Raw genomic sequence first — 13,879 nt, 5'->3', positions numbered from 1 at the left:
AATAGACCTGTTGATAGACTTCCAAGGTTTGACCTACTCATGATGATATACTTGGACATTGATACATAACCCAGCAATCAATACATACATGCATACATACATACTACATAGAACATCAATTGGATTGTCAACTACTAGTACTTGATCTCCAGATGTCCATTCTTTATGTAGTTCGATCTCGATACTAGTATCTTCCAACTTTAGATGGTTCCACGGCATCCGCCCAGAGCATGTGCAAGCTTGATTCATTAACTTTTGTCTCTGGTTGCCAGGCAGTGTATGCTTTTCAATTGACATGGCTTGAAAGGGTCTCGACGCTTTTTACTTGATGTATACTAAGATTGTGGTATACAAGCAAAGAAGGTATCTCTAGATCCCCGTTAGGTAGTAGCCCTAGATGTATCCAACCTTGAAGTTTACGTAATACTACTAAATACTCACCTAATACTTCTAGTAAAGGGGGAGATTGGCTAACATTGAAAGAAAGATGTGGATGAAACATTTAAACATTTGAATTATCGAAACAGTCAGGCTTCCTAGAATTTATTTCCTTATGAATGATATATGACTGAAATAAATTAATAAATTAAGGATTAAAAGGTATTAGGTACTAGTACTAGTCTGTAGTACTTGATATAGATCGAATTAAGTTCACGTCGATCAGTGGCGCCTCAGGCCCCGATTACACCTAAACTGGCTAGCGCGTCTCCAGGTTTGGAGCTGCACGAGGCCCTTTTGCTGGACCAGCTCTCTCTGACCAAAATTACTCTCGCGCTTTTATCGATCTCCGTCTCTCGCTCATCGAATTCAGAAAATCCCAAGTTTACTGGGGTCCAATAAATTCCCCGTGAAAACATCAATATCTGTGCGCGTTCAGCTTTCACCGACACGAAAATCGACGCGCAAACTCGACCACGCGCAAACCCCATCCCCCCTCACCTTCTCACATGCCCCGATGATTTAGCTCACCAATTCGCATAATGCGCCTTCATCTTGTTATTTCGCGGCATGGCTTGCCTGCCACCCGCGTTTTGTGGACAACTACCGCTGCCGCTTCGCTGGGAGAATTTGGTACCCGTGGTGCTGCTCCGGCCTCTGTGATTGCTTCCTCTCGGAACCCCAATGTCGCGTTTTCTAATGGCGGATACACAATTGCTCAACTGCTGGAAGACGTGAATGAAGTTGTACCACTTGAGACAGAGCCAAGTGTTTTCGATCCGGAGTTCAGTGGCCAGTGGGGCCTAGAAGATTATGTGGTGGAGGTCGGTGGATCGGAATGCCTGCATTTCATGGAAGTGGAGGGGTTGCTTAGAGATGGCGATGAAGTTGTGTACGCTGGATTACATCCTATTTCAATCTGTTTGAGAGTTTTGCTGACTGTTTCCCGCCTTTTCCACAGCATTCGTGCCTTACAGCTTGCAGATCTACGTGCGAGGCGGCTGTGTGGTCGTCACCAGATTGCTACAGATGGCAAACATCTTATCGATGGTGTCCCATTTGGATTGCCGTTCCTTAAGCGTGCTACCACTAGTCGGCCCGCTATCACGATCCCCCCGCGGAAAAAACGTCGAACTGTTTTCTCTTCTGGCTGGGACCAAGATGCTGGATTCGAATATGGAGACCCAAACCCTGCTGATGAAGAGGGTGACGGGGAGTGGCTGCCACCGACTGATACTGGATTCGGAAAGGAGCTCTCCGTGCTGCCTGTAGAGCATGACATGTCTATGGGAACAGTTATCAGACATCCTATTGATTATTCTGCGGATGAGGATAGCGACGATGGGTATGAACCTGAAGAGGACGAGCTCGAAAGTGAGCTCAAGGCCTTGAAGGAGGATTTTGAAGAGCCTGTTCAAAATTTTGATGACATCCGGAACCAAACCCAACAAGCTGGCGAGCTCTTGGTGGGACGTCCCAACTCTGCGGGCAATAGACCTGGCTCTGCCAGTACACTCCCTGGAGGATCGTTAGTAGGCGTTTCATCCTTGTCCAGCAAACGTTCGCGTGGTGAGGATTCTTCGCCCAGAGTCTCCAAGGCTGTGAGGTTCAATCGAGGAGAAAACGTTACAGAAAAACCACAGCCTATCCAATCCGTCAAAGTTGAAGTTAAAGCCAGTTCGCCGGAATCGTCTGACTCCGATTCTGACTCTGATGCCGATGCTGATTTCGATGCTGACTCTGAGTCTGGCTCCGAAAATGGCTCTGACGCTGATGTAGTCTCCGCTCCCAGTTCTGATTCAGACTCAGTATCAGGCTCCGACGCCAGATCTGATAGCTCGGATGATTCTTCTAACGAGTCTCAGAAAGTGGCCTCCGCTCCTAAAGAGGAATTAGATGATGAAAATTCAGATGCATCCGACTCATCTTCATCTGATTCTAGTTCCGATGATTCTTCATCCGAGGAAGAAATGCTCACTCCAAATAAAGCACGGCGCTCCCTCATGGCTCCTCCTGGCCAGGGTACCATACGAACCAAGAAAAGCAATACCCGATATAAGCTTCGTCGCCGTCTATCCAAGCTCAAGGAGATTGGCCAACTCCCCAGCAATGCAGATTTTGCTGCGCTGCGAACCTGGGAAGAAGAAAACGGAGGCTGGCATTTCCCTGAAGAGCCAAGCATTATGTCTGTTACAGTAAGCAAAGAGGAGAAAAAGGAGCAAGCCCAGCGGGAGTTTGAAGCTAAACGGCAGCAACTTCTACGTGACCTCGCAGCTTGCGGCCATGATGTAGAGGATACGTCTGGAAAGGAAAATGTCCCTCCACGCACCTCCACTGTCTCTGCACCTGCGGTCCCTGATTCAGTTGTCCTCGAGGAGACTAAATCTGAGACCCCTGAAACAGAACGCGCAAACCGACGTACTTTGGATATTGCGAGTTCGCAACGACTTCTTTTCGGGTCTCTTGGGGTACGCGCACCCAAAACCAAAGAAGATGAAGAGGCTATTATGAGCAAGCTAGCAGCCCAGGCCAGCAGGGTTCAAAAAAAGCGAGCTGAAAAGCCGCCTGTCGAAGAGGAGTTGCCCATGGAAGAAGAGAGTGATGATGGCATTGTCAACTGGGAAGATAAGCTCAACATCAAGGCCACAGAATGCGTGTTCGACGATATCACGCTGACGGCCCCGCCGTTTCCCTTTCAAAATCGCTGGGACTCGGAAGCGGATGCCATCATTCGAGGGCGCCTAGGTTGGAACAAGAAGCGCAAGCGGAAGCACAGAGTCCAGGTCTACGATGGGGCCGAAGAATATTATGAGGGCCAGTATGAGGATGATGCCTACAACGCCGAGCAAGAATATGAAGATCACGCCTACAATACCGAGCAAGGATATGAAGATCATGCCTACAACACCGAGCAAGGATATGAAGGTGCCGACAATCACGAGATCACGCTTAACTACGACGAGGAAGAACAGGAACCGGAGACTAGCTTTCATGAACAAGCTCACATGGCTACCGTCGATGACCTTCCTGTTTTTCCCGATGACTCGGATTGTGTGACGGACTTGCTTGAATGTGAAGTGAAGCCGGGAGCCATTATTGCTTTTCGGCAACTAGATATGTCCAAGGCAACAAATTGGCAACCTCGCATGTCAGACTACAGAGTAGCCGAAGTCCAAAAGGTTGAAAATAACATCATCCATGTTCGACTAGCGATACGTGATTGGATCCACAAGGAAGAACCTGTGGAATCGGAAGACGATGGGCGCCGACTTTACAGTGGCTTTGAGATGCCCGGATTCGATGACGAAGAAGGAGAGGACGACGGCCATCGCGAACTGGTTTATACGGAACTCAGCGACCCAAAGCTTCTGAAACCGGGGCCATGGGGCGTGGACAATGACTTGGGGGTGGACAAAGGCGTTGCTCAAGAAGATAGCATGTCAGTGAATTGATCTCGGTTTTGGGGTTTCCAATGCTAAATCGTTTCAAGTGTCTCCGTAATTGCGGATTCGATGCCAAATGCTCAGCTGGCTCCTCCACTGGACGACATGGACCTTGATGAAACGACATTTGTCACTCTGGTCACCGCTCACGAATCTCCGCAAAGGCTCTCGGACGTTCCATCTATTCGAACCCCCGGTGGCACGACGATCACTGCGATTCGCCAGGATGCCGACGATGAGCACAGTGACAGCCCTGCCGTACCCTCGCCATCATTCTCTGGGTTCCATTCTGCGCGGTCTTCTCCTGGAATGAGATTACGCTTCAACGCCCAGGTTGAGGACAGCAATCTTGACGGTCTCACTCTTGTTGGTGAGGCTCAGTCCGTTCTCGACGCCTCCAACCAGGATATTTCGGCCCTTTCATTCTTATCCGCCAATGAATCCATCTCCCACAATGGATCTCAAATCCAGGGGCAGCATGATCGCCAGGTCGTTGACGAGCCACAGCATGCTCTTGGGGCTAGTGGATCGGGACCTGACTCCTTATTGACTCAGGTTCATAACACAAACGGCTCCAACTCGGACCAGTCCAAGTCCCCGCCTGCCCCGGCACGGAGTATTGTTGAAGAAACTCCCGAGAACCGAGAAGAGCCTTCTGGGTCTTGGGAAGATATCCTACGCACGAGTTCTCAGGAAAACACTGATGAGGAAAAAGAAGCAGACCATGAAGACGAAGACAGTCTTCTTCACAGCAATCAAAGTCCTGCTCTGACCCCCCGCCCATCCCCGCCTTGCTCGCCTTCCTCCAGCTCACGTTCTGCGCACATTCCACCTCCCAGCGCTCAGCCCGAGGTTCTCTCTCAGAAATCAAAAAAACCAAAGACGACCACCAAGCTGAAGATCGAACCTCCCACCTCGCCTGCTCGCTTCAAGAGCCGTGCTGATCGCCCTTCTGCCTCTCAAATGAACGCATCGCAGATGTCCGAGTTAATAGATCTCACGTCGAGCCCAATTCCCGAAAGCCAACTTCCCAGGGAACTTCCAACCGTTCTTTCCTCAAACAGCGGCCGTAAAAAGAGCAAGAAGCGGCTGTCGCGCAAGTTTTGAATGTTGTTTTACCTTCTACCCTTTCCTTTCCTTGTCCATCTTTTATCCCCCCCCCCATGTTTATGTGCGACTAGATATCCATTCATTGTATCTTATCTATTAGGGTGGTGCTATTTAAGCCACGAACAAATCCATTGCTTTTTAACGCCCTCTGGCATGCATACCTAACTTGCGGTAGATACCTCGACGTATATTAGTAGGTCCGGAATGATTTCATTATTTATTAATAGAATATTCCCTCTGATTTGATCACCTTTGTAACCTGAAGATTTATAAGCGTATACGCGACCAAGCACAATACAGGGAATGTTGACCAACCGCACTTGATGATTGGCTCAGCGTGATGTCACTCCACGTCTACTGCATCATGCACTGACTACATAGAACTAGTCCAAAGGGTAGATAATCCTTGGCTGAGTATATGCCTGTACCACAACTGAGAGGTATTTATTCGCAATCTTTTTACTCTTGGTTCAATTGTCCCTTACCATGCCTTCCCCTCTTCCCCTCCCCCGCTCCCTGCACCTCCGTCCTTCACCAATCAGCTCTACGTCCTTAAGCCAGGGACTACGCGGAACTTGTCGTGCCAGTCGTGTGAATTTAATAGTCAGCACTGGAGCAATCCCTCATGTCCCCCGATCCTACCATACTTCTTTCTCTTTTACTTCCTACATATCACCACGAATATCACCAAAGAGAACTTTCCCTCCAAATAAACATTCCAATCGATATCAAGCTCGATTTAATCATTTCACATCTCAATTTCGAGCATCCATTCTAACCCCGCATAATTCCCACCAAATCCACATTCGCTCTCTCTCAACATCCAAAGCCAAAATGGCCCAAGAATATAAGCTCAAGGGCATAACCTCCTTCGGAGACCTGAAACATACCACTGATAAACTCGAAGCCGAAGTGGAAGGCATTCCTGATGGAAAAGTACTACTTGTGAATTTGGATGGCAAGATCCATGGCCTGAGTCCGCGCTGTACCCATTATGGGGCTCCTTTAAAGAACGGGGTCGTGTCACCTGATGGGCGGATTACTTGTCCCTGGCATGGAGGTATGATCTCCGCTCAATTATTGGCCATCATCTGCTAGTTATTGTTGCCTTCCAAAAATATGACCGCTAACAGGTAGTTCATAGCTTGCTTTAATGTCGGCACCGGAGATGTCGAGGATGCACCCGCCTTGAACGCCTTGCACAAATTCGAAGTTTTTGAAAAAGAAAGCGCAGTCTACATCCGTGCTACAGAAGCCGATATTAAAGCTGGACAAAGAAATCCAGTAGGCCAGTGCGGAGTCTCCAAATCAGACGAGAAAGTTGTTATTATTGGAGGGTAAGTCTTCTGTTTCAATGTTGCCCAGTCTCCATGCCAGCATTACCATAAATATATATATACATGTACTAAGTCTTTTCATAGTGGAAGCGGAACAATTGGCGTAGTCCAAGCGCTGCGCGAGCTCAAATACCCAGGCCACATCACTATCATCTCAACAGAACCAGAATATGTGATTGATCGTACTAAGCTCTCCAAGGCCCTCATTGCAGACGCATCCAAGATCCTCTGGCGTCCAGCCGAGTGGTATGCCGAGGCAGGAATCGAGACTCTTGTCGACGAAGTCAAAGCTGTAGACTTTTCCTCGAAGCGTCTCTCAACAGCTTCTGGAAAGACCATAGCGTATACAAAACTCGTCCTGGCCACAGGAGGAACGCCGCGCTCGCTTCCACTTCCGGGTTTTAAAGACAATGAACTGCGGAACATCTTCCCACTGCGTACCGTCGCCGACGTCCAGGCTATTCTCGAAGCGACGGGCGACGAAAAGAAACAGATTGTGGTAATCGGCTCCTCATTTATTGGCATGGAAGTTGGAAATGCACTCGCCGGCAAAGAACATAAGGTCACAATTGTGGGTATGGAGAGTGCTCCAATGGAGCGCGTGATGGGCGCCAAGGTCGGCCAGATATTCCAGCAGAACCTCGAGAAGAGCGGAATCACATTCAAGCTCTCGGCCGGCGTTGAAAAAGCCACTGCGTCCGAATCAAAGCCCAATGCCGTCGGTTCAGTCCATCTAAAAGACGGAACCGTCCTCCAGGCCGATCTGGTCATTCTAGGCGTGGGCGTGCGTCCTGCAACGGACTACCTCCAAGACAACATTGCCATCTCACTCCAGAAAGATGGATCCATCGCTGTAGACTCCAACTTTGTCGTTCCAGGCCCCAATGACAATGTCTTTGCTATTGGTGATATCGCCTCTTACCCGTACCATGGCCCAGGGGGGGAAGGAAGCCCCGTCCGTATCGAACATTGGAATGTAGCGCAAAACGCCGGACGGGCTGTCGCGCGCGCCATTGTCCATGCGAGACATTCCCCTTTATCTTCTCTTCCGCCTAAGCCATTTATCCCGATTTTCTGGTCCGCGCTTGGTGCTCAGCTGCGGTACTGTGGCAATACCGTCAATGGATATGATGATGTGGTTTTGAAGGGCGAACCTGAGAATGGGAAGTTTGTTGCCTATTACACCAAGGGGGATGTTGTTGTTGCTGTCGCGACTATGGGAGTAGATCCTGTAATGGTCAAGTCCGCAGATTTGATGAGGAGAGGCAAGATGCCTGGGAAGAAGCAGATTGCCGGCGGACTGGATGTGCTGCAGGTCAATTAATTAGAATTATTCCTTACATGTAGTCGTGGAACTTGATTTGAATTGATTCAGAGTCAGACTGTTTAATATGTACTATGTATTGCCCGTTATGTACCTATTGATTCGTGTACGTAGTACTTTGTACCTCCGGTTCTATAGATACTAGTTGCATTGCACGGACAACCACTTCCTACTAATTCCAGATATTCAAAAAGTTGAATCCAAGTTGATTTTCAATTCACATGTACACATTTGCATAGCTATAATTTCTTTTGACCGGAACGCCCACCGCGAATGTAAAAGTCAAAAATGTAGTAGAATATCAAAAACACCCGACAGAGAGAAACTCTGCCGGCTCAAGTATACAGACCCTATTTCTCCTTCTTAGGCTTCTTCTCCTTCTTCTCCTTCTTTTCTGTCTTCTCCTTCTTTTCTTTCTTTTCCTTCTTTTCCTTCTTCTCCTTCTTATCCTTCTTCTCGGCCTTTTCGACCTTCTCGATGGGCTCCAGCTCAACATCAACCACCTCCACCGCCTCAGCTGGAGGCGATACTGAAATAGGAATCACACGGCTTGACTTCTTACTCGAAGAACCCAAGAAAGCCAAAGGCACAGACTGGCCCTGGTGCTCCGATTGAATGAGCTTATCTTCATCCGTAGGATCTAGCATTGTACCCTCGATGCTCAAGAACCCACGATCCCGCTCCGAACCGGGAATAACATCGACATCAACAACACGGAACCGCACATTTCCGCGCACGCGGTGCCCAGAGACAGAGTGGAAGTGACCAGAGGAAGCTTCCTCCTCTTCTCCATCGGGACCGATATCAAGCTCGTCCGCAGCCAGCGCGGCGGGCTGGAAGTGTTCCTTCTCTGCGTCGAAGAATGCCTTCTCATTTGCACCTGATTCCTCATCTGTAGTCGCATCAACGGCTGTTCCACTGGTGCTGTCCTCGGTGCTTTGGGCCTCCTCTCCCGGTGGCACCCATGTCCAATTTTGGGGAAGTCGCTTGCGCTCGATTCCGACGGAGAAGAGGTTGAGAACGACGGCACCAAGGAATCCCTCTGATTGCACATTCACCCAGCCGTCCAGGATTTGGCCGCGCTTGGGCCGGAAGACGAGAAAAGTGGCAGTCAGGTAGACGTAGAGAACACCGTACTCATCGGCTGTCTTAGCGAGCGTCAATGGCGCAGGGTTTTGATCGGAGGACTGCTTCGGTGTAGGGGCAGGTGGCAAGCTGGAGATCGAAACGTTCGAGTAGGCCATCACCACACCTTTAAGTGGTGGGTAATAGGTCAAGAGCAGCGGGGCGAGGTGCTCCGCCTGCAGCGAGGCCAATGCATGGGTGGGCGAGATGGAGATGGGCGCCAGAGGCAGGTAGAGAGTAGCTTTGGTGAGCGAGAAGGGTGACTCGGGGTTAGGGTTGGAGTTTTCTTTGGCGGGCTTCTTGCTTTTGGATTTGGAGTCGGCTTGCTTGCGCTTTTTCGTTGGAGACGAAGCGTCCTGCTTCTTGTGTTTGCGCTTGCGCTCCACGTCTGGGGAAGTGGCTGGGGAGCTGTCGATATCCATTGCGTCGGTGGCCATTATGAGCGCAATTGAGCTGCTCCAGCGAGCTGTGGAGAATGATCGGAGTCGGTCTTTTTTATCTTTTTTCTTGATATAAAAAACTTTTTTTCATCTTGCATTTCCCTACCAGGATAGGAAGGCGGTGGAATTGGGCGGTGACGGAGAAGTAGACAAGTTACGCGCTGGGAGGACAGCAAAGTGGAGCTTCACCTCCGCAGTCGACTTTGGCCTTAAGAGGGTTAATTTACCTAGAAAAAGGTGCTGGACTTGGGATCACAACTTGTGGCTCAATAGGTCCATCATGGCATCATTGCTCCCTTTCATCGGGTGGGCTATTCTCCCAAATGTATGTGGATACTTTCAAAATGCATAGATGCGGAGAATACACTGTCTGATAAAGCCCCTCTAACGATGACAACCAATCTAGTACGCAACAAATATCCTGCAAACTGTTTACTATGGAATCACCATACGAGCAGGTGAACCTCGGCCCATGCCTCAAACTCCACGATATGAGCGTCATCGCCGTCGGATTTTCATCTTCGTGATTGTCACCTACCTCCTCTACACACTTTACGAAACCTTCCACCAAGTGCAATTAGCTGGTGACTATTACCAGGTCCTCGGTGTATCTCCATTTTCCGATGAGCGCATTATCAAGTCCCGGTTTCGTCGGCTCGCAGCTCAGCACCATCCAGATAAATCCGGAAATGACAGCGGATCTGACGCCTACTTCATGTTCCTGCGCCGAGCTCAGGAAACACTCGTGGATCCCATGAAGCGCTTCGCATATGACCGCTTCGGTCCTGATATGCATAACTGGGGTGAACAGAAGACGATGCGTGATTTTGTGATGCACTCCTTGCTCAAGTCCGTGGCGCCCCAATATGTGGGCGGATTTGTGACGATGATAGTATTGAATTGGCTATGGTGGCCGAACTGGGGTCGATATGTAAGCAGATCCATAGCAAGCAACCTGTACTGTATATACTAGGTTGTGTTATTTACTAATCGTGTTTCCAGTGGCGTTTCTATACCTTTGCCGCACTGCTCACTCTCGAACTTACCATGATCACCCAACCCCAAGCTATCTTCATGCCAACATCTTACCTCCCCGATTCAATTCAATCCCTTCTCCCCGGCGATTCTTTCTACCTCCTGCCATTCCAGGTCCTCACGCTTGCTCGGCGTGCGTCCATCACCCTTCACATCTTTATCTCCCAAGCCGCTCCACCGGGAAGTAAGAATGCCGAAAGCAATGGAGACAAGATTTCTCCACAAACTATGCAGCGAATGGGTCAGCTGGTAACAGCGTCTCGGGTTGCAGATTCCGAAGCCACGCGTTTACTGCAACTTGGACTAGCACCGTATCGTGGAGATCGGGAGAGCGTTTCTGCGCTGAGGAGGGGTATGAAGGAGGGGCTGATTCTTGGGGGCGTCAGATCTAGTCCCGAGGTCCAGCGGGCTGTCGCGCAGGTCGTAGAACGGCGGAATGCAGAAGGGAAAATCGAGTGAAGAATTTGTAAATTTGGTTGTTAAAGCATACTTTAGAATTCAATGTTGTATATTTGCGATTGTCAATACAGTGCATTGTATAATGTGTACTATATGGATGTATGTTTCCAAGGTTGAACATTGAATGTCAACCCTTGAAACACCCGGGCCTCATGAGTGCTGGCAGCAGTTCAAAGTCTCCACATGTGCAGGCAATTGACATCCGGGATAGATTTAGCCTAGTTATACCTACCAGTTGACTAGCTTGAGGCACCTGGGTAGTACCTACTAGCTAGTTCAAATGTTGTGGACAAGAGGGTACATGTAAGTTTGCATACTCGTGGTGCAGTATTTGAACACTTGAAGAATACAAGGTTAAATTATAAAAATTGATTGGACTTATTTGCACTTCTATGACCTTATTTTTTTCCGTTAAACTCCAACTTAATCAGTAATCAATCCCCTCTATTGGCGTCTTCCAATGCTTCGTTGACCGGCATTAACAGCGACAGTGACCTCCTCCAAACATCCAGCGGCGGCGGCGAAGAAACCAAGGAAAGCCTTGCTGGGGCTCAACACACGGCTGAGATACTCAGGGTGGAACTGCACACCGACGAACCAAGGGTGGTCTTTGATCTCAACGATCTCCATACGCTCACCCTTGATGTCCTTTCCGATAAAGGTTAGACCGGCCTTCTCGATCTGGTCGATCATAGCCGGGTTCACTTCGTAGCGGTGACGGTGGCGCTCCTCCACTTGAGAGGTGGTGGGGCCATACATGGCACGCAGGCGGGACCACTCGGTTCCCTCCTGGAAGATACAGGGGTGCTTGCCCAAACGCATGGTGCCACCAAGCTTGTCCTTGTCAACCTCGGGCATGTAGACGATGGCGTGATTCTTGGCGTTGGGGTGCAGCTCCTCACTGCCAACATCCTCAATGCCCGCGACGTTGCGGCAGTACTCGAGAACAGCCAGCTGCATACCGAGACAAACACCGAGGAAAGGCTTCTTCTGGGTACGAGCCCAGGTGATCGCCTTGATCTTACCCTCAGTGGCTCGGTTGCCGAATCCGCCTGTCACGAGGACACCGTCAGCAGTGCAGACGGCGTGCCACGCCTTGTGGTACTCGGCCGGCGAGTTGGTCTCCTCCTCAAGGTGCGAGGCGTCGACCCAGACGATCTGAACCTTCTTGTGGCAGTACATAGCAGCGTGCTCGAGTGCCTTGGAAACACTGATGTAGGCGTCGTGGAGGGCAATGTACTTGCCGACCAGGGCAATGGAGACGGTGTCGTGGACGAACTCCTGACCACGGGCCAGCTCACACCAATCATCCCACATGCGCTTGCCAGACTCAATGCGGTCGGCGGGGGCGCGGGAAGAGAGGTCTTGAGGCTGAGGAGGTTGCTGATGGTGCCAACGAGGTTCTGCTTCTCCAGAAGCATGGGCACGTGGTATGTGGTTGTGACGTTGTGCACACCCAAAACCTGGTGAGGCTCCATGGAACACATGTTGGCAATCTTCTGGATGGTGGAAGCCTCCAGTGGCAGTTCACAACGGCAGGCGATCAGGTCGGGGTTCAAGCCGGCACTGCGCACATCGCTCATAGCACGCTGGGTGGGCTTGGTCTTCTGCTCACCACCAGGTCCCGGAGGAATGACGGGGACATAGGAGACGTGGATCTGAACAAAGTTGCCCTTGCCCGCACGACGCTGGAGCTGACTCAGGGCATGGATGAAGGGAGCACTCTCGATATCTCCGACGGTACCACCGAGCTCAATGATGCAGACATCCGGCTCAACCCCGGACTCGTCAACGGGAATGCGAGCCACACGCTCAATCCAGTCCTGAATGGCATCGGTAACGTGGGGCACAACCTGCACGGTCTTACCCAGGTAGTGGCCAATTCGTTCCCGGTTGATAACGTGTTGGTAAACTTTACCGGTGGTGATGTTGTGGTCGCGGGTCAAGGTGGTGAGGAGGTAACGTTCGTAGTTGCCGAGGTCGAGGTCCATTTCGCCGCCGTCATCTGTGACATAGACCTCACCGTGTCTATAAAATTACACCGGTGAGTCAACGGGTTTCAATCGAGACGTGGAATCGTAGATACTGACTCGGTGGGGGCCATAGTACCCGCATCGATGTTGATGTAGGGGTCGATCTTGATACTGGTGACCGCCAAACCAGTGGTCTTGAGCAGCAGGCCAGTGCTGGAGGCAATAATACCTTTGCCCACGCCGGAGATGACACCTGCACACGAGGGGTAAATTAGCTTGCTGTTTCCTCCCAATAATGTTTGATTTTGGGTCTTTTGCTTTTGCAACGGATGATTGGGACAAAACAAACTTACCTCCAGAAACCAAAACGTACTTCATCTTGCCGGCAAGCAGAGTTCAGCAGACTAGACCAGTGCGCGAAGAAATGAGCGACACGGCAGAAAAGCAGAAAGAAAATGGAGATTTGCGCCGCGGTGAAAATCGACGCGCTAAGCCTAGTTCGGCGGTCACGTGTGTTCCATTGAATCTCGAGAAGTATAAAACATGTGATCAACGCCAGTATAGATTAGATCCATGATGGGATAGTTACTAGTATACCAAGATTTTTTTTTTTCTGTTTTTATTTTCATTGTGAGATGGATGAGGAAATAGTTGCATTTATACCTTGTTGAAGAAAAGACGTATAGTGCCGTAGATAGAAGTTAGTACATACTAGGACAGAGAGCCGTAGTTAATCTGCATCTGTAGCCTTCTATGTATACTAGTAGATATGGACAAAACCCGTGGGAGAAAAAAAAAAGACACTAGTTAATGTCTCACGGGGATTGTGGATTCGAGAAGCTACCTAGACAAGGACAAAAGTACGGATTGAATAAATGAATCTGACCACCAAGTTTTGATCCCCGTGTGCTATTTTTTTCGGGACGCAGCGGGTACCGTCGACTTTTTAGACTGGAATGAGATCCATCGACCGAGTTAGGGTTGGCAAACTGGATTCGGAATGCTCTGGGCCGGGGAAGATAGATTGTACACCCCGAAAAAAGAACTTGAAGCATTGTGAATAGAAGGATTGAGAGTTGATGATCTTGTTGGAACTTTTTCTTTTGTATTTCCATATGCATATAAATGAAGGGAATCAACTCTTTGAATATATACCAGTTTTGGGAGTTGTACGTCTGTACAGATTCTTTGATGC

General features: G+C 49.6%; 5 protein-coding genes across 5 annotated transcripts; 3 read left to right on the top strand and 2 right to left on the bottom strand.

The window, feature by feature from the left end:
• Positions 1–980: 980 nt before the first annotated feature.
• On the top strand, positions 981–4,988 carry N7466_005284 (uncharacterized protein; the record flags this gene model as incomplete). Its single annotated transcript, XM_057164681.1, has 4 exons — positions 981–1,330; positions 1,400–1,970; positions 2,304–3,877; positions 3,929–4,988. 4 exons carry the CDS (start codon positions 981–983, stop codon positions 4,986–4,988), a joined length of 3,555 nt encoding a protein of 1,184 aa, XP_057023362.1.
• An 837-nt stretch (positions 4,989–5,825) lies between these two features.
• On the top strand, positions 5,826–7,652 carry nfr1 (putative AIF-like mitochondrial oxidoreductase (Nfrl); the record flags this gene model as incomplete). The annotated part of the gene is made up of 3 exons (XM_057164680.1): positions 5,826–6,051; positions 6,136–6,328; positions 6,413–7,652. The coding sequence occupies 3 exons, from the start codon at positions 5,826–5,828 to the stop codon at positions 7,650–7,652; spliced, it is 1,659 nt and encodes a 552-aa protein (XP_057023361.1).
• A 350-nt stretch (positions 7,653–8,002) lies between these two features.
• N7466_005282 (DNA-directed RNA polymerase I subunit RPA43) lies at positions 8,003–9,214 on the bottom strand (the record flags this gene model as incomplete). The annotated part of the gene is made up of 1 exon (XM_057164679.1): positions 8,003–9,214. One exon carries the CDS (start codon positions 9,212–9,214, stop codon positions 8,003–8,005), a length of 1,212 nt encoding a protein of 403 aa, XP_057023360.1.
• Positions 9,215–9,497: 283 nt separating this feature from the next.
• Positions 9,498–10,711, top strand: N7466_005281 (J domain-containing protein; the record flags this gene model as incomplete). Its single annotated transcript, XM_057164678.1, has 3 exons — positions 9,498–9,542; positions 9,624–10,148; positions 10,220–10,711. 3 exons carry the CDS (start codon positions 9,498–9,500, stop codon positions 10,709–10,711), a joined length of 1,062 nt encoding a protein of 353 aa, XP_057023359.1.
• Positions 10,712–11,155: 444 nt separating this feature from the next.
• Positions 11,156–13,062, bottom strand: N7466_005280 (putative CTP synthase; the record flags this gene model as incomplete). Its single annotated transcript, XM_057164677.1, is given in 4 exon segments — positions 11,156–12,094; positions 12,109–12,739; positions 12,802–12,937; positions 13,038–13,062. 4 exon segments carry the CDS (start codon positions 13,060–13,062, stop codon positions 11,156–11,158), a joined length of 1,731 nt encoding a protein of 576 aa, XP_057023358.1.
• Between the last annotated feature and the right edge of the window lie 817 nt (positions 13,063–13,879).

The sequence above is a fragment of the Penicillium verhagenii genome (assembly GCF_028828195.1).
Source record: "Penicillium verhagenii strain IBT 33310 chromosome Unknown utg000005l_segment0_segment0, whole genome shotgun sequence".
In the NCBI taxonomy this organism is placed as follows: Eukaryota; Fungi; Ascomycota; class Eurotiomycetes; order Eurotiales; family Aspergillaceae; genus Penicillium; species Penicillium verhagenii.
Note: the sequence above shows the minus strand (reverse complement) of the source record. Positions and strands in the feature narration are given on the sequence as shown.